The 24,216-nt window shown below is 47.9% G+C and overlaps 1 protein-coding gene and 2 long non-coding RNA genes across 9 annotated transcripts in view; 1 reads left to right on the top strand and 2 right to left on the bottom strand.

Annotated features, from left to right (window-relative positions):
• Positions 1–246: 246 nt before the first annotated feature.
• Positions 247–8,302, bottom strand: LOC149327554 (uncharacterized). The gene is made up of 3 exons (XR_016286578.1): positions 7,447–8,302; positions 858–1,026; positions 247–431 (listed from the first exon to the last, which is right to left on the bottom strand). It is a non-coding gene; the product is annotated as an uncharacterized LOC149327554 (long non-coding RNA).
• A 200-nt stretch (positions 8,303–8,502) lies between these two features.
• LOC149327550 (uncharacterized) overlaps positions 8,503–24,216 on the bottom strand; it is an 87,922-nt gene continuing 72,208 nt past the window's right edge. Inside the window, exons 1-3 of one of the 3 annotated variants that reach the window (XR_016285947.1) lie at positions 23,096–23,685; positions 19,010–19,266; positions 8,503–16,173 (exon numbers count right to left, since the gene is read on the bottom strand). Coding sequence is in view for 1 of the 3 variants with exons in the window: in XM_089562432.1 (XP_089418558.1) it covers positions 16,061–16,173; positions 19,010–19,061 (165 nt within the window). In the remaining 2 variants the exon portion in view is untranslated. Of the gene's footprint in view, positions 16,174–19,009; positions 19,267–23,095; positions 23,686–24,216 lie in introns of those variants that run through there. The other 2 variants (XM_089562432.1, XR_016285946.1) reach the window with 2 other exon arrangements.
• Positions 20,505–22,545, top strand: LOC149327553 (uncharacterized). Of its 5 annotated transcripts, none has more exons than XR_016285950.1 (4): positions 20,505–20,520; positions 21,108–21,255; positions 21,634–21,798; positions 22,163–22,542. It is a non-coding gene; the product is annotated as an uncharacterized LOC149327553 (long non-coding RNA). The 5 variants fall into 5 exon arrangements; XR_016285951.1 differs by lacking the exon at positions 20,505–20,520 and adding an exon at positions 20,788–20,806; XR_016285953.1 differs by lacking the exon at positions 20,505–20,520 and adding an exon at positions 21,368–21,517 and having other exon boundaries at positions 20,855–21,255; positions 22,163–22,545.

The raw sequence follows: 24,216 nt of genomic DNA, 5'->3' as shown, positions 1-24,216 counted from the left end.
TCTTTACTTTTCACTAGAGACTAAAAAGTAGATGAACGGGTGGGTAAAAAGATTTAGCTCACTCAGACTGGTTGTTAGGCATCAAAAAATGACAGAACATGAACGCTACAATGTATCTTTTATTCTCTTGTTGTGTATTTCCTCAGTGATGCCAACAGGTCAATTTCTATATCTGGCCGCAAGCTTTTCGGGCATGCACGCATTCTTTTTGCGACTAGTTGTCCGAAAATTGCAGGTTCATCTTCATCTTGTTTTAGAAGGCTTTCTATCTTCTCAATTTCTTGAGCATTGCGACTTTTTTGTTCTTTTCTGTGGCCATGGAGTGTGCAAGTAGGCACATTCATTGGGAACAAGAGTTGAGCTCCTGCTGCTTATTTGTGGAGTGTCCACTACTTCCCGGGGAGTGTCTTCTGGAGAAATTGGCTGACAGTCTGTAAAGTGTGAAAAAAAATCAATATCACGCTTTTCTCTTAGCAATGTTCATTCATTAGTCATTGCAGAGATATATATTTATGCGATAGTTTATAGTGACTGTTCTATACGCTTGGACAATAAAAGTCTACTCCCCAGTGCCTTCGTTGTAGACTCCCATTAACCACTCTTCAGCGGTGGCTTCAGGCTTGTCGCTCCTGCGGAAGTTGCTTCTTGTGCTGATTTCAAGAAATAATGAAATATTACTTCTCAGTCTACATTCCTTCATTTAAAGCAAAGCTGTTTGCACTACATTGCTGTTTTCTGTCAACAGATGTGTGACAAAGAAATTAAGACTGTACAATGTCATTCGTTTCATTCACCTTACAGAACGTGCGGTTATTCAGTCATGCACATATACAGCTGTGTTGTCGAAAGTCACAAACCTGCCCATTTCCACTTGGTCCTTCAAGAACATCAGTGATTTAAAATATGTCCACTTGACCTCCGTGGATTCGCTTGCGCCAGAGCCACTTGGAGCCCCCACCCTCCATTTCCTGTATTATTTTGTGAATGTGTCCCTGAGGCCCTTAAATCGTGCCTGTGCACTTGAGCCTGAAAAAAATAAAAATTGAAGTCATATTTACAAGCATGCGGCTGTTGGTGGGTCACAATGTTTTGGCACCTGACACTGTGTCTGCCTTAAAGCTTATAAGGTGAGTAGTTGAAGTGATCAAGTTAATTAACGTGATAATTATCAAGGTAAGCATACAAATTAATGAGCATATCATGTTTTCAGACAGCTTCTTTGCAATTCCAAACGCGCTCGCACACAGTACGTTTATTCAGCTCGTTTGGTCTATACTGACGCTGAATTCAGATGACACACATGCATATCAGAGCCGCGTACACGCGCGGCTGGTTTTTAATAATTTGCAATGCGTACGCCCACGAAAACATCGTCCGTGACTTCACCACCTTTCGCCGCTTTATAATCCGTTTTGCAGTCTCAGATAGCTGCCCCGACTTACAATAAAGGACAGCATTGCAACCAAATATGTCCTCTGAGAAGTCTTAGTACAATTTGCGAAGAGCTTTCTCAAGCCCGACAGGGCACCGACAGTTTGCGACGATGTAAACACGCCGCACGTGTCGGCCAGCTAGGCGCCACAGAGGTAAATAATGTGTCAGGTGGCGACGAATTGGTTGGTTGGTTTATGGGGTTTAACGTCCAAAAGCGACTAAGGCTATAAGAGACGCCGTAGTGGAGGGCTCCGGAAATTTCGACCACCTGGGGTTCTTTAACGTGCACCGACATCGCACAGTACACGGGCCTATAGAATCTCTCCTCCAAAGAAATTCAACCGCCGCGGCCGGGATCGAACCCGCGTCTTTCGGGTCAGCAGCCGAGCACCATAACCACTAAGCCACCGCGGCGGCAGACGACGAATTGATTAGTTTGGCGCCTGCCATTAGATGAACGCTTTTTCGTTTCAAACTCCATAGAAAGGAATCACCGCGGCTCGACGTGAACGTAGAAAATTTACAGTCCACGCTGATCTGCTCATGTCAACGAAGGCGCCGTGAAATTTGACTTACCGTCAGGGTCAACTCCAATCGCTGCCTCAATCTCCGCCACATGATGGCTTTCTTCCGTGCATCTTTGTACTGCATGTCGCAGCAGTTCCATAATACTGGTCGCATTAGACGGCCGATTAATTTACCACTGTACTTGATGCGCACAAATTTGGACGCCATGTTGTCTGTGGTCGGTCGCAGAATCAAAAGCGGCAGGCGGAAGCTAGATGCGGGAGCAGAGCGCTCTCATTGGTTCGCGCTGACAGCTCGCATTCGCCGCTTCCGGTGAGCGGCTGACCACCACTGCTTGGTCGGCGGCCGCTTGCAGGTTTTTCGCGAGGAAATGGCTTCATGTGGGCCGGGCTTTACCGAGGCCCATCTCGCCCGGAAGCTAGATGCGGGAGCAGAGCGCTCTCATTGGTTCACGCTGACAGCTCGCATTCGCCGCTTCTGGTGAGCGGCTGACCGCCACTGCTTGGTCGGCGGCCGCTTGCAGGTTTTTCGCGAGGAAATGGCTTCATGTGGGCCGGGCTTTACCGAGGCCCATCTCGCCCCAATGGGACTTCGCTGCTCTTCTCGAAAATCCGAGCTGCTCATCTACCACCCCCCCAAAACCAGGGCGCCCGTCCAACGGCTGGCGCAGGCACCACACTCCATGCATAGAGTTACACGAAAGGGATGGAAATTGCATACTTACGGTTGGCAAAATACGAATTCTAGGACTAATCATCGAAAGTAACGGGTCCAACTGAGTGATGCTGGACAGCATCACGATCAAGATTGCAAACGCGATCCGAATGTTTCGGCGTATCATGAATAGGCACAGAAGATTGAGGGAGGACAACGCTATTAGAATGGTCCACGCTTTTGTACTCTGTCACACCACATACGTGGCTGCGATGCTCAACTGGAAAAAAGTACATCGGAAAAGGCTCGAAGTACACAAACACCGAGATTTCACGACAGCGTTGGGGCTCCCTGATAATGCCTCCACTGATCTACTCTTACAGCTAGGAGAGCACAATACCCTTGCTGAAATCATCGAGGCACAGCACACGGCACAGATTGTACGCCTATCAAGCACCAAAGCGGGCAGAGAGATTCTCGTCAAGCTCGGCCTGAACACCATAGCAGAAAGGGGCAACATCCTGCAGTTACCTAAAGTCATGCGAGAATCAACTAAAGTGTCCCCCTTCCCAAGAAACGTACACCCGATCCACAATCAAGGAAGAAGACTCGCCCGCGCCGAAGCCCTCGCTGCGCACGCGGCAAGGTTTCCAGACCAGACAGCTTTCATGGATGCAGTGTACATACCGGGAAAGCATGCCTACTCAGTAGCAGCAGTCGACGGACACGGGCGAACACATAACTCACTTGCACTTTGCACCAAGAAGCCAGAGGTAGCTGAACAAGCAGCGATACCACTAGCTCTCAGACTCGAGCTTCACAACTGTATACAGCGACTGTAGAGCAGCCATTCGAGCTTTCGCCAAGGGCGGGATAGACAAGATGACGCTATGGATCTTAGGCGGAAGTAACATCACCGATCACTACATTGTATGGTTCCCGGCACACATGGGCAGCTTAGGGGGCAGCCTGCGGAATCTCAACGAGATCACACAAGAGGCGGCAGGAGGACTTATCGACCGCGTCCCTCCGGTTTCCCCCGCTACTTCACATATCGAGTACAAGCTCACTAAGCACTTTTATCTAAGTAGATGAGCATTTCCCCTCCCGGATAAGAAATTAAGCAGCAGCTAGTCAGTCACGTTACGCTTGCTCCAAACGAACTCATACCCCAACCCTTGGCACACAAAGCACATCGACCCAGACTACGACGGACATGTGTGTGAACAGTACAGTGAACGTATAGACTTGAACCATATGCTGCGTGGTTGTGCATCAAGTGACACCTACGCCAAGAACAAGGAAAATTGGGACAAAGTGCTAAAAAGTGCTTCACTACACGACCAGCTTCGGGCTGTCCAGGAGGCCCGCGTGGCAGCGGAGAGCTTCGGGCTCTCTGCGCTGACGTGGGAGCTGCCCTCTGCACCTGGCGCCTAGCCGAGTGTCCTTCGGGACCCCTAGTGATAGCTCACATTTCGTTCCACAAAAGTCCTTACATGGTCAGCAATCGTAACACTGTCATATACTTGCTCATTGCAAGAGGTTTCACCGCTAATCAAATTTTCAGCTCTATTAGATGCAGGCTGAACTGTATGCTTTCACAACTGTACAGCCAGCCAACTCTTCAGTTAGCGTGTGCGATGGCCACTTTTTCTGCACTCCTGCACTTTATGATGAAGCGAACTTGCGGAACGCTCAATATTGAGCACAGGCTTAGTGAGCCTGTGCTTAGATTTGATATTTTCACAAGCTTGCTCTGTCATAAGCTGCAGGAACATGCAAAACCTGGCCGTCATACACACCAGCTAAAGATTTCGCCAGCTGTACAACTGTACAGCTTTGTTGATCACAGCTCCCTTGTACAGCTTTGTTGATTACTTATACCAAGGGTGTCAAGCACAGCAGAATGCTCGTCCTCAGTACCATTTGGAGCACAGTGCTCAACTCAGCGTTTTGTTTCTGGAGTCTTCTGGACTGCTGCAGCCGCTTGATCTGCTTTCGAGTCTTTACATCCTCTGAGGTAAACTTTGTTGCACGTGCTCTCAAGAAAGCTTTCTCCGGAGTGTCACTCAAAGCAGTACTAAAATATAGTCATCTTTTACAATTACAAGATGCTCGGGTCCAGCTTCGTGTACTTTCATCAATGGTGATATGTATGTGTGTCACCCCGCACCGCGAGGGTGACACACAAGTCACAAAACAGTGCCACTTGCCCCAGAGCAGTGACCTGAATGAAACAGGCATTTAGAGCCCACATGGCCTCTTCCTCCAGCCGACACCCCGCCAGGGCCTCGTTCAACTCTTTTACTGTCCAGGTTTCTCCTCGGGCGCAGGCGGTGACTGGACTGATCGACCTGGCGCCGCCGCAGAGCGACACTCCTTCTTTGATGATGCAAGAGACGAGAGCCCGACAGACGCCCGCTGCTGCGCCTCCGGCGTCTCGTCTCCGGTCGAGTTTCCCCAGTCGGCCAACCAGGAGGTGAGATTGGGGCCCGGCTTTCGATCCCCCTCGAGGGTCATGGTGTGGGGCCGCTCGAACGAGAAGAAACCGCCCGCTCTGGCTCCGGTGCCCGTGGTCAAGATGGACAACCAGGAAGTGCCGTCAGTGGAGGCAAACAACATCAGCCTCTCACGTGTGTCAGCATCCATAATCGCCATCCACATGGTGGACATGGTGGTGTATACAGGGTACAGTACCCGGGAGTCCCCGGGCCCGGACTGCCACCAGTCTCGGGAGCGAGGGATGCGGTGCGGAGCATTGCCCGGTCTGGGTGCCAGGGCGGGTAGCAGAGATCCAGAGTAGTAGCTGAGTTGGTAGCATGCCCAAAAATGTATAAGTCGGTCCTCCCACCATTCTTCCTCCATGAGACTGGCTCCATCGTTGGAAGCCACTCGGGTGGTGGCGCTTGCCTCGGCCAGATATGGTCCGTCCTGGCCAGGAGGAGGGCTCAGCTTTGGTCCCTGCAGGAGCTGGATGGCCGAGGTCCCCTCCACAGTGCGGCCTGTGACCACGAAAGGCGCGGCGTCTTGGCACGGATGAGAGCCACACGTACAGATTTGAGTCCGGCATGGGGGTCGGCAGGACGTATTCAGTCACAGGCTTGTAGTCAACACTGACGACCTGACTCTCCCAGTAGGTTGGTGTGATCTGGTACGACAGGTAGATGACTCCCGTAGGTCCCATTAGGACCGACGCGGCCGAACACTGTTCAAGGTGTGTCTTCGGGATGCCAACTAGTCTGCGCACTCCTCGCACGCGAATGCCAAACACTCCCTGGAAGAGCGAGATGTCACCAGAGCCCGTGTCGCCTTCTGCAATGCTGATCAGCTGCTGGACTGACAAGCGAAGAAAAGTGTGCACCAAATTCCAGGCGCAAAATCTCCTCTCGCCAGCCGCAAAGACAGATGCCTGCAGGTAGTCGCCGCCCGGATAGTGTTCTTCGGCCCGGCCGTTGCTGTGTCCCTCATAGGCCAGGAAACCCAGTGCGATGCTGTTGATGGTCGACATGCGTGTGCCCGTGCGTGTGGCATAAAACTAACACCACGTTTTACGCCGCGCAGCACACTCAGCGTCACAAATAAATAAATAATAAATGTGTTAAGTGTGTTAGCAAGAATCGTGGGTGCAAAATCAAGATGGTCCAGTCAGTCATGGCCCCTCACCACATGCGCTGTCATTAGGTTACAGTAATAAGCGCATGCCAGAAATAAGCCATTGATACACAGACACACATGCAAAAGCTTCGGTGTTGTATGTTATTTTCAGAGTAACCTTGCCTGCCTGTCTTACACTTTCTTGCTGTTCAAACAGAACTTGCAGTTTGTGGGCGCAGCATTGTCTGGACAAATTGATGTTCCAAGGACATTATATATGCTGCGCCATATTAAGAGAAGTATAAGGCATACAGGCAGATTATTTGTAGTGGCAGCTTCTAATTTTACTCACATCGTGTCCATTGTCCGAAGATTGATACACATTCCTCTAATGTTGGCACACTAAAGCCGACCTTGTGGGAATCCTGGTTTCCCGCCGTTGCCTTTGCGCGGCTGTTGCCGTCTTCCCGCGTTGTTTCTCCTCTTTCCCTTGCTCCCACCTCAGGCGGTGGAGAGGCGGCTAAGTGACTAATCACTGTCATTTGGCCACAGCTCCGCCCCGGCTTCCCAAGGGTCTTTGCCACTGGCGCCTTTTGATGGGATTTCGGGACCTGCTTGGGCGGCCGCGCGCCGTGCGACTGTCCGAGCGGAGCCCAGAGAGAGATCCCTCCGAGACAGCATAAGGTGCGTACGGTACTGTTTGGCCGTGCCGGCCTTTTGCGTTCGGACCAGTGCATACTAGAGCTCGCCAGCACGGGTCCTCTCACCTGCAGCGGCTCGAGCCTGTCCAGTGGGGTCCAGCAACCTCCGACAGGCGTACCTTGCGTTGATTGCCCACTCTCTCTCGCAACCGGCCCAACGGTCGACACGAGAGAGAGATCACAGCACTGCCGCAGGGACATTCTCCTGCAGCAGCGTGCTAGTGGCGCGCATTGCTCTAGTCGCCTCATGCGAGCAGCGGAGCGTTGCTCCTCGCGCGCCCTCGGGACGGGGTGACTTTTGAGTGCGTGTGTGCCTGCTGGAGGACGACGTGAATAAACGTATCCTGTGTGAAAAAAAAAAGCAACGCCAACACAGACGCATATTGACTATGTACACCTCGGAACGTTGGAACGAAAACAGAACGAACACACAGGAAACAAAAGAGGCTAAAAGGTGATTAAAACAAACTAATAAATAAATAGATAAACACACAAGGCTGGAACTGAGCGTGCAGAAAAATATAAAGGAACACACCGTGCTTCACCTGCGTAGGGCCCGGCGTGAAAGCTCGCCAGCTATCTGCTCCCGACGTTCAGCTGAATTGTAGGAAACCTCCCAGGTGAAAAAATTCTAACTGGTTCGAGCTGGTTTCAACTGGAATCGGCTGGTTCCAGCTGGTCCTAACAGGTACCAGTGCAGCCTGGAAATGGAGCCAGCCGGAACAAGTTGGCCTGCAAATGGTACCAGATTGAACCAGTCATTCTGGAAATGGTACTAGCAGGAACCAGTTGGTCTGAAATTAAAACCAGCTGATCGGAAACCTTGTAGTCTGTAAATGGAATCAGACTGCGAAACAGAGTAGACTGGGACTCGAGCGTGGGATTTATGTGTGGTTCACATGAGTTGATACCCATATGAGGTGCTGGTTCTTTATAGAAATGACCTCTGTCCAGGTGGTATCCGACCGAGTGTGCAAGCCTGTGAATCATACAAACTGATGCTTACTGTGGAAGCCCTGAGTGCTTTGGCAGAACAAAGCAAAGCAAAAGCTCACAGTGATAGCTCACATTTCATTCCACAAAAGTCCTTATAGTTAGCAATCGTTGCACTGCCATATACTTCCTTACTGCAAGAGGTTTCATTGCTAATCAAAATTTTCAGCTCTGCTATTAGATGCAGGCTGAACTGTAGCTTTGACAACTGTACAGCCAGCCAACTCTTTAGTTAGCATGTGCAATGGCCACTTTTCCTGCGCTCCTGCACTTTATGATGAAGCAAACTTGCAGAACGCTCAATATTGAGCACAGGCTTAGTGAGCCTGTGCTTAGATTTCATATTTTCACAAGCTTGCTCTGTCATAAGCTGCAGGAACAAGCAAAACCTGGCCGAAATACACGCCAGCTAAAAATTTGGTCAGCTGTACAACTGACACATTCACAATGTGCTTGTGAAAAGATTTCACTGATGAACTGAATTGTGCTATGTTTTGAATACTAGTTTCAACACAGATGCATTCATTTTTGCTGATTGTGCAGTGTGGAAAAGAAAAGTGATTAACATTTGCATGTGTAAAAGATGCAGAACAGCCATGAAATGCATATTGTTTCTTCATGGAGGAATGAACATTCAAACTGTCAAATCATAAAACCATAAATATGCAGTTTATTTCAAGGCAAAGAACGGAGATGAAATACTGATATAAAGACATTTTTTTAATGAATGCACATGAATTGCATGTAACCATAAACAAGCACTGTTTAGAGACACTGAAGACAACTTTGTCGTTTCTGCTTTTTGAAAAGATCAATTCTGTGGTTATTTCTGGCTATGCCGATTTTTTTTTTCCAGCAAAGATGTGTTGCTGAGAAAATATTAATTTAAAAATTTTCCGGCCACATCTTTCAAAGTCACGATTTCAAAGCTGGAAAAGGCTTCATGATCATTGCTTGGAAGTGAGTTGACGTGAACCTATAGGATTTATGGCCTGAAAACTGTTTTGGGGCATCATACTTTGCTTGTGAATTGGCCAGTAATTGAGAGATCTGTATTTCATTTTACCTTTTTTTTGCTTAAGAAAGCTTCGTTTTCAGTGCAAATAGCGTCTTTGCCACTGGGATGGCCGATAAAGGCCAACATGAATTTGTCCTCAGTGTCCCTCCAAAAGGAGATGTGCAGATACCATCCAACAAAACTGCAATCACTCACATCAATGACCAGTCACTGCAACTATGTCTATTTTTAAGAAGCATGTGTTCAGAGGAAGTTTGCCACTACCTCACTAGCGTGAAAAACTTTTCAAATCCTGAAGCTACACACAGCAGCCAATGGGAGAAACAGCAGATGGTTTCAGATCTATTTCCATGACAAGGGTTGTGCAACTTGAGTGTGCACCACAAAGCATGCAAAGCTCCCACAAATACTAGCAAGCATGTGTTCAGTGGAAAGTAACTTCGGACACTGTGCTAGTTGCTCTATGTTGGTGCAACGGAAGTGAATTTCTTGTGCACTTGCATATTATTATAGTCAATGCTACTTTACAGCACTGTACATCAGCAAACCACAGTGGTGGCCGAGTGGTTGAGCATCTGCCTCGCATACGGGAGGTGTGGGGTTTGATACCCAGTGCCGCCGGGTGCCCACCGGTGATACAATGGGTACAAGCTTCCCCTGGCCTGGTGCTAGGCTTAATTGGGGTGAAATGCTTGGGAAATGGGTCGTTCACCCCACTTTCAGAAGACGAAAAATACGTTGCGTCATGGCGCTCTTTGGCCGCAGATGCCCTTGCGCCATAAAAATTCACTATCATCATCACATCAGCAATCACTGGCTCTTACATAGGGCCTTAAATTTAAGTGGTATGAAAACATATGATGCACTTCCTTCCATGAAAACACGTGGTATGACACCAGGCTTTATTTCTGTAATATGTTCATGTTACGTCAGTTCAGCCCTGAGCATATGCATAGTCTTGTAGGCTGGAGTGGTAAAGAACTTGTGTGCTATCACAAATGTTTTATAATCTCCAGCCACATCACTGAAGCAAATTATATGCTTGATTTTGATGCAGGCTCCCGATTCCAGCATTGCCGTAGTGGAGTCAGTCATGTACGGCCTTTTGTACTGCTCGCTGTGGAACACACACTGAGATACTGCAACCCAGTCATGTTCCACAACAGGACCGCATATAATATGACCAATCTGGCCTTCAACACACTGCAAAACTTCTTGAGAAGCCTGTCTCGGCTTGCCAAGTAGCTGAACAAGCTTTTGGCTCAAGGCATATCCTTTCGTAAAAACTCTTGCATCTCTGTACTAGCCAGCACTTTTAGATTGTTTAAAGAAGTGGTCATCATGAGTCGTTCAACAATCTGCAGTGGCACACTCTTGGATGATGTCACCAGCTCTTTCAGTTACCGAATATTCGACTCAAAGGCAAAACATGAATGTGCCCAGAGTGGCCTCTCGGCCACCACACTCTTGGGCAAATGCAGAAGCTGGTGGACATTGAATGTCAGTTTTTTCACCATAAATTGTGTCTCCACGACAAATTTAACTAGACACTGCGTGCTGTGGGTGACACCATCACGTTACCTTGTCTTGGAGCAGAAGTGAGACTCCCCTTAGCAGTAGGGCAAAATGCCTCAGAAATTTTGACCTCAAAATGCCATCTAGACATGGAAGGGAAAAGCAAAGCAGCCACTGATGACACTCAATCGCTTTCCAGTACTTACGTACTGTGAGCGAATGCTGCAGTCTGTAAAAACACAGAAGTTTCAAGCCGCGAAGCTTTCTGTGCAGAACCTCAGCAAGTGCCAGTTCACCAATGTAATATTCTCCTGGATTTGACAGCCGAAGGTCTGTAAACTGGGGTAAACACAGAGATTACATCAGAATGCGGCAAGTTAAGCGAAGCTGTTGGTCCCTTTACGCCTTTCACAACCATATTTTTTGCTGCTGCCTCCTTCATCTGTTCGATGGTCTCATCTGCAGTCCTATCAGGCACTGGGTCACCAACAGTATACTTGACTGTCCCTGTTTCCAAAAGCAAGAACAGAATAACAGGCACAAAGAGAAATTGGAAAAGAGCTTGATCAGTATTTCAAAGTCTATGCAGAAGTTCAAACAACTATGTGGGAAAAGAAGCAGTTGTGGTAGCTAAAAAAAATCACCAAAATAAATTTCAAAAAGAATGGACTGCCGTTCAACAAACCTAGGCCTGTGGGCAAAATGTTCTCACGCGCATTCTTTGGTGCACTAGCTTTTCAGTGCCGTCGTCTAGAGAGGTAGAATAATCTTAGCGCTTTGCAACATGAAAAACGTGATACTGAGAATTGAAATTACATTCTCCATTACCATTAATGAACTGAATGCAGCAGTATGAAATAAAACCTGGGGGTCATGGGGACCACTTGGTAAATGGGGTCTTACACTGAATCTCTGCAATGAGTCAAACTGTTGTGTAGGGCTATGGAATAATTTAGACACCTAGAGATTTTTTAGATGTCTAGAACTGCAAAGCACGCAAATGTTTTTGCATTTACTCTCAATGATGTGCAGTCACCACAGCCAAGAGCAAATCAACAACACTGAGATAGGTGTCGGGTGACCTAAGGAAACAAATTAGCGCACACAAGAATGTGAAGATGCAATAGAATGGCCACGACTACTGAAGCAAAATGCAGTTATCGTACCAGCTTTTCCTTCAGTAGTCGTAAAGCCAAGCAAACAATGTATGCCAATATCTTGGATAAGCATCTGAACGATGCTCACTGCAAAAAAAAGGCTTATGCAAAACGAGGAGCAGAAAGTAGGTAGAAGTTCATCATTTCTTATGGCACAAAAGGGAGAAAGTATTTTATGTGTTTATCATTTCTATGCTTCAAGACAAAAAGAGGCACCTCTCCACATCTAGCTCGTCAGGGGACGACAAATCGCTATGTTCATTGTCGGAGCTGCGGCAGGCAGTTGCCAGCAAAATATATTGAGAAGACGGCCCGGAAACTGGAGGCAAACAAAGAATTCTTGAAAAAGCAGGTTGACTCTCTGCTGCGATGCCTCGAGAGCAAAGGGGATTAAATGAAAGGGCTAAGTTATGCCCTTTAAACTTTCACCATAGTGTGATTAGCAAGCTGGCAGATTGAAAAATGAACACCCATAATTTACAGTGCCTGTCAGTTGTTTAAAACTTATATGAAAGACTGGGTTAATTGCTTGAATTTATCTTATGGTATGGAGTTCACTCGGAATTCCTTGTATCTCATCACCCGCACAATCTTATATTATCTTTGATGTACAAGATCAGCCTGGACTTGTGTAAATGAAAGTGTACTTGTGAACTTTTTCTGTATGGCATTTTTAATTTTATTGAAGCATGACCAAAAGTGAAGTCATTTCACACTAAAGCTCATGGTCATCGCAGAATGATTCAAATTTAATCGGCGGTGCCAGCAAGAGGGGAGTCCATAGCAGCATATGCAATGAAGTTGAGGCGATTGGCAGCTTCATGTGAATTCGGGGAATTCCGCGATGAGGCTCTGCGAGACCGCTTTGCAGAGGGCCTCTGCGACAGCGCATCACAAGCCGAGTTGCTGAAGAGAAGCGAGTTGGCGTTTTTGGATGCCTGCGACATCGCGAAAAGCATCGAGCTAGAGCGGAAGGAAAGTCTGGAATTTCAACCGACGGGTGTGCAAAGTACAGTCGACGCCGTACGTCATAAGCCAGGTGGTGGGAAATGGCCACAGCAGCGTGCAACTTTATCCGGTGCAGGACTAGCAAGGGACCGAGTGTCTGAACCGCCGGAATGTTTCCGGTATGGCAGCGCACGAAGCATCGAACCGCAAATTTTGCAAGTATCGCTGTCGTGCCTGAAAGCATTACAGACACTTGGCGAAAATGTACAAGTTCAAGTGTAGAGACTCAGCAAATGCGGTGCATTTGCCGAGTCTAGCTCAGGAGGAGGCGGATTGTGACCAAGTGTTGTTGTACAACGTCTATTCTAGTGCAGAACGCCCAGCGCATTATGAAATCTGCCTTAAGTTAGCCAATAAGAATGTTAACAGACAAATAGACACGGGTGCATCTGTTTTCATTGTGCCAGAAACACTATACAGGAAATTCTGGCCCAGTCTACCTAAAGAGCCTTGCCACATAAAGCTGACGACATACGGAGGGTCGCCGCTAACAGTCACAGGGAAGTTGACAGTTCTAGTCGAACATAATGGTCAACACAATCGACTTCCGCTCATTGTTGTTCAAACCCACAACAGTAGCGACACTGCATTGTTAGAACGTGACTGGCTGGAGGCTCTTAAGCTAGATTGGTCAAGTGTGAATGGTGTGTGTTTAGACAAAGTTGCGACGCTACTTGAGAAGTACGTAAAAGTGTCTGAGCCCACTCTGGGGCTGATCAAAAGTAGTCCAGTCAGGCCGGTTTTGAAGGAGGGGAGCAACCCCATATTTTGCAAGGTGCGACAGGTGCCATTTTCTTTGACGGAAGCTGTGTCACTTCAATTGCAGTCTCTTGTAGACAGGGGAGTGTTAGCTCCTGTACAGAAAAGTGACTGGGCGACAGATGCTACCAGACAAAAGAGAAAGCTAACGAGAGAAGGCGGTCATGCAGATCATTTGAGGAAGGTGACCATGTGCTCATGCAAGGACTACGTCCAGGGGAGGCAAAGTGGTTGCGGGGCATTGTAGAACAGCGGTACAGTGCATCCACCTACAATGTTAGAATAGGGCAGCAAGAGGTTTGTGCATGCCGACAACCTACGTCCGCGTTCGTTTCAAAGTGTTGAAGCCGGGCCGACTGAGTATCCTTCTGTGCCTAGTTCAATGTCCGATTCTGTACCGGAAGGGTCATCTGCTGCGAACCCTTCCTTGGCTATGCCTGAGCCACAAGATTCATCAGCACCACAGCCTGTCCAAACATCTACGTTGCCGGGACAGAACGCCAGTTCGCCTGCATGGTCCACGCTGCCTGCACCACTGCTCCGGGAGCATGTGCCGTCTCCGAACACGCTACTTCTTCGGCGCAGTGCTCATTCTCGGAAGCCTCCTGATCGTCATACCCCATACAGCTTGTGTAAAACAGTTAGGGGGGAGGAAATGAAGTGTCATGTGATCGCATTGTGAGCGACTAGAATGTAGTGTCGCGTGCTCCACTGTGATGTGTGATGATGCAATGCTGAGGGGTGCGTTGCTCTCTTGTTAAAAAGGCCAGTGAGCAGATTGCTCGGTGTTAGTCTTCATCTGTACGGTCCAGCGTGCCGAATAAACATGTTGCTTAGTCGTTCTGCCGCCGCTTCGCTCACCGCAGCTACAACAGTTAGCGTTCCTAAATGTACCTGTTCTTTAATAAATGTTAGTCTCTATGTGTATTCCTCTGCTATCTTGCTTATTCTGTCAAAAGTAAAGTGCTTTAAGGTGTCCTTGAAAACGACGAGACCCTTGCCAACTGCACTCTGTTTGAAGCTGTGTACCTATGCCACCTTCTGAAATTTTGCCTGCAGAGCAATTACTTCATTTTTAATGAGGAGTTCAACAGGCAGGTGTTTGGAACCGCCATGGGCGCTTCAATTTCGGGTACTTGCGCCAACCTTGCCTTGGAAACCATCGAGGCACTCGCCCTTGCTTCTTTTCCTCATCGCCCAAAAATATTTTTGCGCTATGTAGACGACTGCTTTTGCGTGTTGAACCAGGAAGACGCACCTGCACTACTACATCATCTGAACTCCATCCAGCCAACCATCCAGTTTACGATGGAAGAGGAGAGTTCCGGTCGCACTGCCTTTCTCGATGTTTTAGTACCGCGCACAACGAACAGCCTCGTGACAATGGTCTACGGGAAAGCCACACATATAGGCCAATACCTGAACTTTGCCTCTGCGCATCCGGTTGGACAAAAGCCCTCCGTGGCATCAGCGCTCTTCACACACGCGCAACGCCGATGCTCATCCCCACAAGTGCGAAGGAAAGAAGAAAAAAGGACAAAAGAAGAACTCTAGAAATGGCTACCCAAGGCAAATTCTAAACTCGCAGCAACGCCGATCTTCAAATCCACCCCTGGCACCGAAGAAAGAGTGGAAGCGAGCCGCCATTCCCTATGCGGTTGGCGTGTGCGAAACACTGGCAAGAATCTTCAGTGATTACGATGTTCAAATCTGCCACGTGCCTACAAACAAGCTCAGACAGCAACATGTGCAAGTGAAAGACAAGTTAGAAAGCACTAGATATACCAGGGTTGTATACAAGATTCCTTGCCAGGATTGCAACGCAGCCTACATCGGCAAAACTGGGGATTACAGGAGATGGTTCAGGGAGCATAAAAATGACGTTGCCAAGGGGCGCACCGAGGAAAATGCCTTGGCAGATCACCATAAATGCACCGGTCACATTATCACCTGGGATGCAGCCAGTATCATTTGCACCAAGAAATCATTATCATCCCGCCTACTCCTAGAGTCATTCCATATCCAATCAACTTCGTAAACACTTAATCGGACACATGGGCCCATGCCTGCAACATACGCATGCTCATTAAAGTGACCTTCACTCGTATAAACACGGCCAATCTATTTTTCGTTTTCATATGTGTACAAGGGATCCGTAGGGGTCCCGAAATATCATTTATTTTTACCCTATTGTTCTTCAATGTCTTGGTGAGGGTTAGATTTTTCAGAATGATTTCTCTGTCATATATAAGGAGTTCAAAGGAAATATATAAAATAGCTGCTCAAACGAGTTACTTAAGCTCCTTATGTAATTAATAAAAAAATTGAAAGCTTTTTTCATGTCGTAATGAACATGAAGGCCACTGTAATCGAACAATGAACATGCATACACTACACACGTGCACAATTGGCAAATTAATTTTCAGACTTTGAAGATCGCATCTGCATACCTAAGAAACAGGTAAATTTAAGCACCTTGTTTCGCTTTCACTGCACACATTTTATGAAAATAAAAGCATGTAGTAATCATGCTTCATTTGGAAAAGTGGGGTGGGTCTAATTTACCTGCATGCTGAAGACGTGCTGTTGATATTTCCATCATCAGCAAAGAGTAGACTCCTTCAATCAACAGAGTTGCGTGTTTAAAAAATCGTAGCCACAAAACTCCTAGGCAGTAGAATAGTAGCCAATGTTTCCATTCAGTGGCCTTCCAGAAACACCGGTCGACCAGGGATCTCGGAAGCCGTGTGAAGCTGTGAGGTGGCCGGATGCTCAAAAGTCTCTTGTCCAGCGGCTACAGTTGATGCAGCAGCTGCAAAAAATAGCGAACAATATGCAACTACGAGCAAGCCATATAATTAAGCATAAACCATCGCATTAGGAAAAACTACATTACAGTGTGCTGTAACACAAAGTACGTGCTGCTGACAGTGATGTGGCATTTTAAGGTCTCGGCTTCACATAATCTGTATGTTGCATACAACATTGCTTCTTTTGATCGACACAAAAGGTGCTAATGGGGCATGGCAATGACAGGCTAACTGTCACGCGCAGTACAGCTAGGTGCCGGCCTGAGAGTCGATCCCTCCGGGCATGCTCTTCTCATAACTGTGTATACACTACGATACTGTAGTATCATGAAAACAGCTTGAAAAGAAATAAAACATGCTAGCAAATGGTGCTGTGATACCGTCCAATCGTGAATAGACCTTTCCACAAATTGCAGCGCCGCGCCATCCCCTAGCGGATCCGCGCAAAGCATGATGGGAGAAAGGAGCGGTCGCCGCTCGCGTTGTCTGCTGTCAAGCGTGTTACTGTGCTGTGCCGCCATGTTCAGGCGTTGTGCGTCTTCTCGTGCGCGTTGTAAATGTTGCAGCGCACTGCTGTGCTGGTTATCTCTTAGTCTTTCTACAATTATGTGGGGATTTTTTTAGACATTCGACATGTCTGCAGATTAGAATCGCGGTGGCGGTCAAAGGTGCTGCGTGCCCGGCTGTAGTAACAAAACGAGAAAGGACATCAACATTTCATACCACGTATTCCCCAAGGACAAGAAGCTGAAGCTAGAATGGGTGCGCAGGATAAATCGACAAGGTTCGCAAGGGCGATTTACTCTGTGGAAGTCTTCGAAACACCACAAAATATGTGGTACGCATTTCAACACTAGCGGGCGAAGGGATACATGGATCGTCTCTCCACGATCTTTCCACACCGAATGTGTGCGGAACGGACGCCTGCTGTGATTACGCAGAGCAATGGGCACATGCGAATCTCCAACTTCGGCTGGTGACCGGGGCAGAGGGCGTCGCGACTAGGTACGGCCAGGACGCCACAACCGGCAGCCTGAAGGCCGCCCGCAATGCTGCTGCATAATTTTCGTTTTTTTTTTTTTGGGGGGGGGGGGGGGCTTTTATGAATAATGTTATTCACCACCACCATGGGCACATGAGCGGCGAGGGCTCTGTGTATACATGCATTGGGAGAACGCCGGTCTGCGTCTGCTGGTGCTCGGCTGGTAATCCGTGGCCGCGGAATGCAACATCCGACTGTGTCACGCTTACTGTGTCAACCAACTGTGTCATGTTTAGCAAATAGCTCGTGTTCTGTCTAAGGGAGTGCTTGAAGCTTATATATTACAGCAGTGAACATTTACCGCGTCAGCATGAAATTTCCCCAGGAGTGCGCCGATGAGGACAACTGCACTCATACTGTTGTTTACATCGCTGCGTACGAACAGTTAGTATTCGTTTTTATGACATAAAACGCAATCGGCGCTTTAGTTCTATTAAGCAACCTGTTTTCTTTTTTACCGGCTGTAGCCGTGCTTGTTTACGCAGTGCGATAATGTGTGGGAAGCGATGGTGCGATCGCACGCCTGAGAAACACTTAACAACCGCGGGCTGTTGACATCGCGCAGGACCGGCGCTTCTCGTTTTTTGTCCCGGCTTCCTCCGACGTGACCAGTACTTTATTTTAAACTACTTTATCCAGAAGTATGTTTGGCGACCGTTCGCTTTAACTGAAACGGCCTAATTTGTCATCCACAAGCTAGCGACGGCGACGACTGCTGCTGGCCGTAAAGCACGGCTCGGCAGTCTGGGTCACACCGGCGTTTCACGTTCATCATATGCGTGCCCAGCGATGAAAGCAATAATTAATTTCAGGTCACTATTGCCAAAACTACACTCGGTGACCATTTTCATTCGCTAAAGCTAGTGATTCGCTCATCACAACCGCCGCAATCACAGATCATATCCCACGGACCCGCTATAGGCCTAGTGGTCGCGGAAGGGAAGGGAGTCGTCGTCGACTGAAATTAATTTGGCAAGCGCTTATCGCTGGTGACTGTTCAGGTGTGCACATGTGAAATATGGCCGTTCGTTTCGCTCATTTAGAAGCGCGAACATATTTGCACTGCCGCCCGATCACCGTGCTTTCGCTCAGCCGCCGATCGGATTCGTCGGTGTCGTTGGCCTGAAAAACGTGTCCCACTGCAATCATATTATAGTAAACTAGATATTTCACTATAATCACATGCTGCTGTTGACCGTGATAGTGTCGTTGTCGGAGCAGTGTGACCACCGCCGTCGTCATCGTTGTACAGTCAGGCCGGAATGAAACGCGAACAGAGCATGTCTAGAAAACAGAATATTTTACCTCCCTACTTTCAGCTGAAGTGTACAACTAGCCTGATTCATGTGTCTGGGCAAAGGGCCTACTGAAACGCATAATCGAAAATAGGTTGTAAAGGAATATCTCTCTGCAAAGCAGAAATGTATGACATATGCGTGTTCGCGTTTCATTCCGGCCTGACTGTACACTGAAAACGAGCTGAGGCTTTCGAATGCGCTTGGAAGGTTTCGTGTAGCACCGCGCGCGTCCGTCGAGTCCGAATGTCATTCCAGTTTTCGAATGTCATTCGACTCAGATGTCATTCGAACGTTCCCGTGTAGCCCAGGTATAAGAAACAGCGATGGCGACGAGATGGCAGAGGAAGGCTTTCCGGTGATCAGGCGCAGTCGGAGAGACGGAACGAAAACACGCGAGCGCCGCGGCGCTCCGTTTTCCCAGAGTGCTTTGCGCGGCCACTTGGTGGCGCGGCGGAATTTGTGGAAAGGTCTATTGAGGTTGGTAAGTGGAATACTCACCGATGTAGAAAAGCTCATGAGAATTCGTCGAGTCCAGCCAATACTCTATCATCTACCTGGCAACGGCAAGCAAGACACAATGCATGTATTCCACTGACAGGCCATTGACAACGTCAAAATTTTCCAAGTTGACCAGAGGCGACATCCCCTTCAGACCATTCACGTGTACACCATGTTCCAGGGCCCGGTCCACATCTTCAAGCATACCGGCTGCCGTCCTTGGGTTCTTTATGCTGACCTCACGGTAACACCGGCACCTGAAGAAAATTTGAAAGTAAAAACTGAAAGAAAAATGAGGAGATATGCATACCTTGACGTAAAATGAAGCCATCATTGTAAATGGTTATGGCTAACAAGTTCAGTTACCTTAATGATTCCAACAAAATCAAAGCGAACTCTTGATGTGGCATCCCACGAAACACATAACGTCTTACGATCGTCTCGGAACAGCTTCAAATGACTACAAACGTCTTGCGCTGTGTTCAAACGTCTCATAGATGTCGACAAGAAGAAGTTTCCTCTGCGACGTCTCTTAAACATCTGCAGTCAGACGTTCGCTGTGAAACTTCTGTGAAACATCTGTAGTCAGATGTTTTCAGGACTTGTTTCTAACACGTGGAACTTGAGACCACGTCAAGGAGATGCGCCAGCAATCAGCAGAGAGTTGCCACCGTGGATTAAACATGCTGTAAACCACGGCACATAAATTAGATGGCTCTCCTGCTTGACGTTTCGAAGAACAGGCGCGCCGGTGCAAAGACCGCTCTTAGTATTGAACACAGAAAGCGCGTTTTCTCCTACGGAGCCCGAATCACGTTCCACATCGAGTGCAGCTAACCCGCCACTCGTAAGGCTGGATTTAGGTAACATATAATGGCCCTGAAAGCCGACGGTAGTTACGCGAGCGAAAAAATTTGCTTCATGCATCGAACGCCTCTGTTACGCCTCGGCTAACTGGCGGCAGCATGCGGATTGACAGGCCCAGCGCACGCTGCCTTCGCCGCCTTCCCGCCGCCTACGCCGAGCTCACTCGCGCGGTTTATCGCGCAGATCGACCGCGCGCTATCTTTTCGTGGCGGCGTATCTTGGAGGCAATCTTTCTTGAGTCACGCTGTCACGCCGCAGCTTGCTGTTCGCTGTTTGGTGTCGCTCCGCAGGGTGGCGATGCAGGATAGTTTGCCAAAGTGGTTTTAACCGTTTAAAGCAGAAAAAAATCTTAGTGGAAGCTGCAAGTGCTTAGTTTTACTTGAAAGTATTAGATTCAATTTGTTTTTTGGTTCTTTGATGATTTGTTTACTTTTACGTTTAGAAATTTAGTACTTCATTTGGTCATTTGGCGTTGCAGAGGCTAGCGATAGCTACGCACGCGAAGCGGTTGCTGCGCACGTTGTAGCATGTTTCGCTGCGCACTTCTTTCCGCGCTGGTTGGCACTTCACGCCGCTGCAGTTTGCATTTTCCCCCTTTTCTGCGGTATCGTTTACTACCACTGTTGCACTCGTTTTCCGCAAAAGTAAGTAACGTTCCATTTCTCTTCTGTGGTGAAAGCGTCGGCTTTGCCGGCTAAGCCACTAACGCGCCTGATTGAACCTTTGGTTTACAAATCACAAAACAGTATCTGCCAGTGTTTTACATACCAAAGTGCAGCGTTGAATGTATTAAAACAGGGCATTTGCATGTATTTGAGCTTTTGTTAAGTAGATACTGCTAGGCTGCTCTCGCATGCGAGTTGCTTTCTTTATCAAGGCGGTGACAAGGTGAACGTGACAAAGCTTCAAACCAACCAGCTTTGTTTAAGCGTAGGTTGATAAGGCGCGGATTTTTTCCCACACATTGATTAAAGTCTGTGCTCTATTGCGTTCTGGCAGGGTTTTATTCTTGCCAAGGACTCTCATCTGGCCACCTGTGTGCTCCAATTCTCCTTGCTGTGATTGCCGTCAGTGAAACTCGCGTTAAAAAGGCTTTGGTTATCTTAACTGCGTCAAGCTTTTATTTCGTTGCGATTGAGAGCCCCAGCACAAAGGTAGTTTACTCAGTGGTGCTGCTCTGTATGTGTGCAGGCTGTTTGACAGTGCAGTGAAGTACTACGGCTCTGTGCAGGCATGGCAGCTTTTATTTTTTGGAAAACCATTGCACCGTGCACAGCTGGCGTTGTCCCTACTTCACTGTGTACATTTCGTTTTGGGTACAGGCTGTTCAACAGTGGTTTTCAGAGGACCTCCTTGCCTGCTCAACTTCTCAAGTTTTGGTAAGCACGCTTTGCAGCTGACACCTTTTCTTTCACTTCATGATTTCTTGTATAGGTCTAGGCTCTTTGCTAATGTTCATTCCACAAGCCCCATTATTTGTTTGACCTTTAGAACTCCAACTGTTTGCCGGAGGAGCAAGGACCTGGTCTAGTTTCACGCAAATTAATAGCAGCACCTTGTACTTGGTTGTTCAGACGACTTGGCCGGGAGATTGTTTCAGTTCTGAGGTGGGAATCTGGACTAATGCTCTTGTGCAGTGGTGTAAGTAATCTCTTGCCTACTGTTCGAGCTTCATCGTACAGATTAGAAAGGGCTTCTTTGGCAATGCAGTGTTAGGAACCTTATACACACACACTTTTATTTGCCTTATCTTTCAGATGTGCCCTGTGTGGCTGTCAAGTTAAGGTCCAAGATTTAACACATCTCTGGTGTATACTGAAGTGATGCAGGCATTACCAGGACAGCAGCATCTCTGCTATGTTTTCATGCGACGGTGCAAGATGTCAAACATCAACCACTTTTGATTCAGCCACATCTTGCAGGTAAGAGAAAGCCTGTTTGCAAGATGCAGCTTAGGAGGTTCTATGAGTACAGTGTGCATCACAGTAAGGCAGTGCACTTGCTATTGACTGCTTGGCTTTCAGTGTCCATGCATGCTCTTTGGATTTCGCTTCTGTTAAAGGCCTCCACAGTGATTGACTTCTTGAGTTTATGGTGAGCCGTAGCACTCTGCTGAAATGCCGCTTGCAGTGGCATCATATGCATCTATGTTTTTAATTAGCTTATTTTATTGCCTGTGCTGTCACTCCTTGCCATTTCCTGGTCTTATTTGCTTCCGACTCCTCATTGGCCATTCTACATGCACCTGACTCTAATATTTTACTCTAATATTTTTCACTTCTGCAGGCTGCTGAACAGAGCTGGATTTGACTTCCCCTTGTTACCGTCTAGTTGGCATCCTCCTTGCAAGAAAAGCGATTTTTGGAACACCTAGCGAGCTCTTCAGTGCCATCCACATCACAGCAACTTGCTCATCAACGCATCCGTTGTGAACAAGGCCTGGGGCCGAATGAATTTTTGATTTAACAATTGGTTGCTGCTCGACACTTTCCCGCCATCCAAGTGCTTACTGTTGTAACGTCAGCCAAACCAGTGAAGCTACCTCCTCCGTGGCTACTAACATTAATTTCCTGATCCTTTTCTTTTTTTGTGTGTGGGTATGCACTGGATTCAATAAAGAGTAACGCAGTGACTGAAAAGTGTGCTAGCACATGCATTTATGCCTCATTACTACAGCCATACATCCCTTGTAATGTGGGCTCATTGCAAATCAGCTTTTTCTTTTTTTGACTGGTGTATACCAGAAAAATGAACTATAACATTTTTAAAGCTTTAGAGGGTTTAAACGCAGCACTGAAATCAGTATTGAAATACGTAAAATAATCCAGGCACCCATTTCGAAAAAAAAAGGAACGTCTAAAAAAATTCTATAAAAGTTCTACCTCAGAAGTTTTCTAGCCGTATACAAGCGTAGCGTTAGCAGAGCTAATAGAGGGCTAGTAAACGTCTAAGTCTAAAAAACTGCTTAGCTGAAACTTCTTTTAGATGTCAAGCTTTTCTTTCCAAGACTTTTTTTAGACGTCTATTAGCGCTTTTTGTGTTTCGTGGGATATTACGGTTTTGCTGCCACATATGCATGTTTGTTTTGTCCTTAGAGCGTTTCCTAAAAGCGCTTGTGTATCACTATAAGTGGGCGCCTGCATGGTTGATGTTTAGACAGTGATGCGTGATATCATGCTAGTAAGATCTCTCATCATAGTCAAACAACGGAAATCATACCTTGAACCATTTCTCCGCATGCTTCTCACCATGGGCAACCAAACCTTCCGTTGAACTGGACGTAGTTGGCCACTGCAGCCCAAGCAGGAGCACCAGCGTGCAGAAATCACGTGGGCAGTTGACCTTATGGTTTCTTGGCCACATGTCCACAAAACCGTCCCAACGCATGCAACAGCTTCTACACATTTGTCAATGAAGACACCCATATTTAGATGCTACAGGCCGAACCAGACTAGGCAGGACTGGAGATTTTTGGCGACGCTTTGGAGAGTTGCAAGGCAAGAGGTTAAAAAAAGCAAGGCAATAGGTTAAAATTTATAGTTTATCGAAAAAACCAGCTTCTCTTAAAAAAGCTAAAAACGAAACTTTTATCTAGAAGCTTTGGAGGAAGCTCACTGATAATAAGCTGTATCGGCCGTACGAACGTCTTTGAGGACTTGTACATCGGGCTCCCATCAGTATTAATGGTTGTGGGTTCCTACGTGGACACAGGCCACCACCCACCGCGGGTTCGAGCTTCGCGCGAGCCAAGGGCCCCGATCAGCCGTCACCACACACACACTGGGACACCGATGCGGCGCACTCAACCTCCGCTGGGAGGAGAGCGATTCGCCGCAAAGAAATAGGCCTCCAAGTTCACAAAGGAGACGATTATTCACGTCGTCCTCCAGCAGATACACACACACTCAATCGTCACCCCGTCCCGGGGGCGCGCGAGGAGCAAGGCTCCGCTGCGCGCACGAAGTGACTCGAGTAATGCACGCCGCTAGCACGCCGCTGCAGGAGAATGTCTCCGCGGCAGTGCTGTGATCTCGCTCTCGTGTCGGCCGTTGGGCCGGTTGCGAGAGAGAGTGGGCAAACAACGCAAGGTACGCCTGTCGGAGGTCGCTGGACCCCGCTAGACAGGCTCGAGCCGCTGCAGGTCAGAGGACACGTGCGGGCGAGCTCGAGTATGCACTGGTCCGAACGGCAGAGGCCGGCACGGACAAACACAGTAACGTACGCACCTTACGCTGTCTCGGAGGGATCCCTCCCTCTGGGCCCCGCTCGGACGGTCGCGCAGTGCGCGGCCACCAAAGCGGGTCCCGGAATTCCCGCCAAAAGGCGCCAATGGCAAAGGC

The sequence above is a fragment of the Amblyomma mixtum genome, chromosome 10 (genome assembly GCF_055824585.1).
Source record: "Amblyomma mixtum isolate Tamu chromosome 10, ASM5582458v1, whole genome shotgun sequence".
Classification (NCBI taxonomy): Eukaryota; Metazoa; Arthropoda; class Arachnida; order Ixodida; family Ixodidae; genus Amblyomma; species Amblyomma mixtum.
This window is presented reverse-complemented; position numbering and strand designations above follow the sequence as displayed.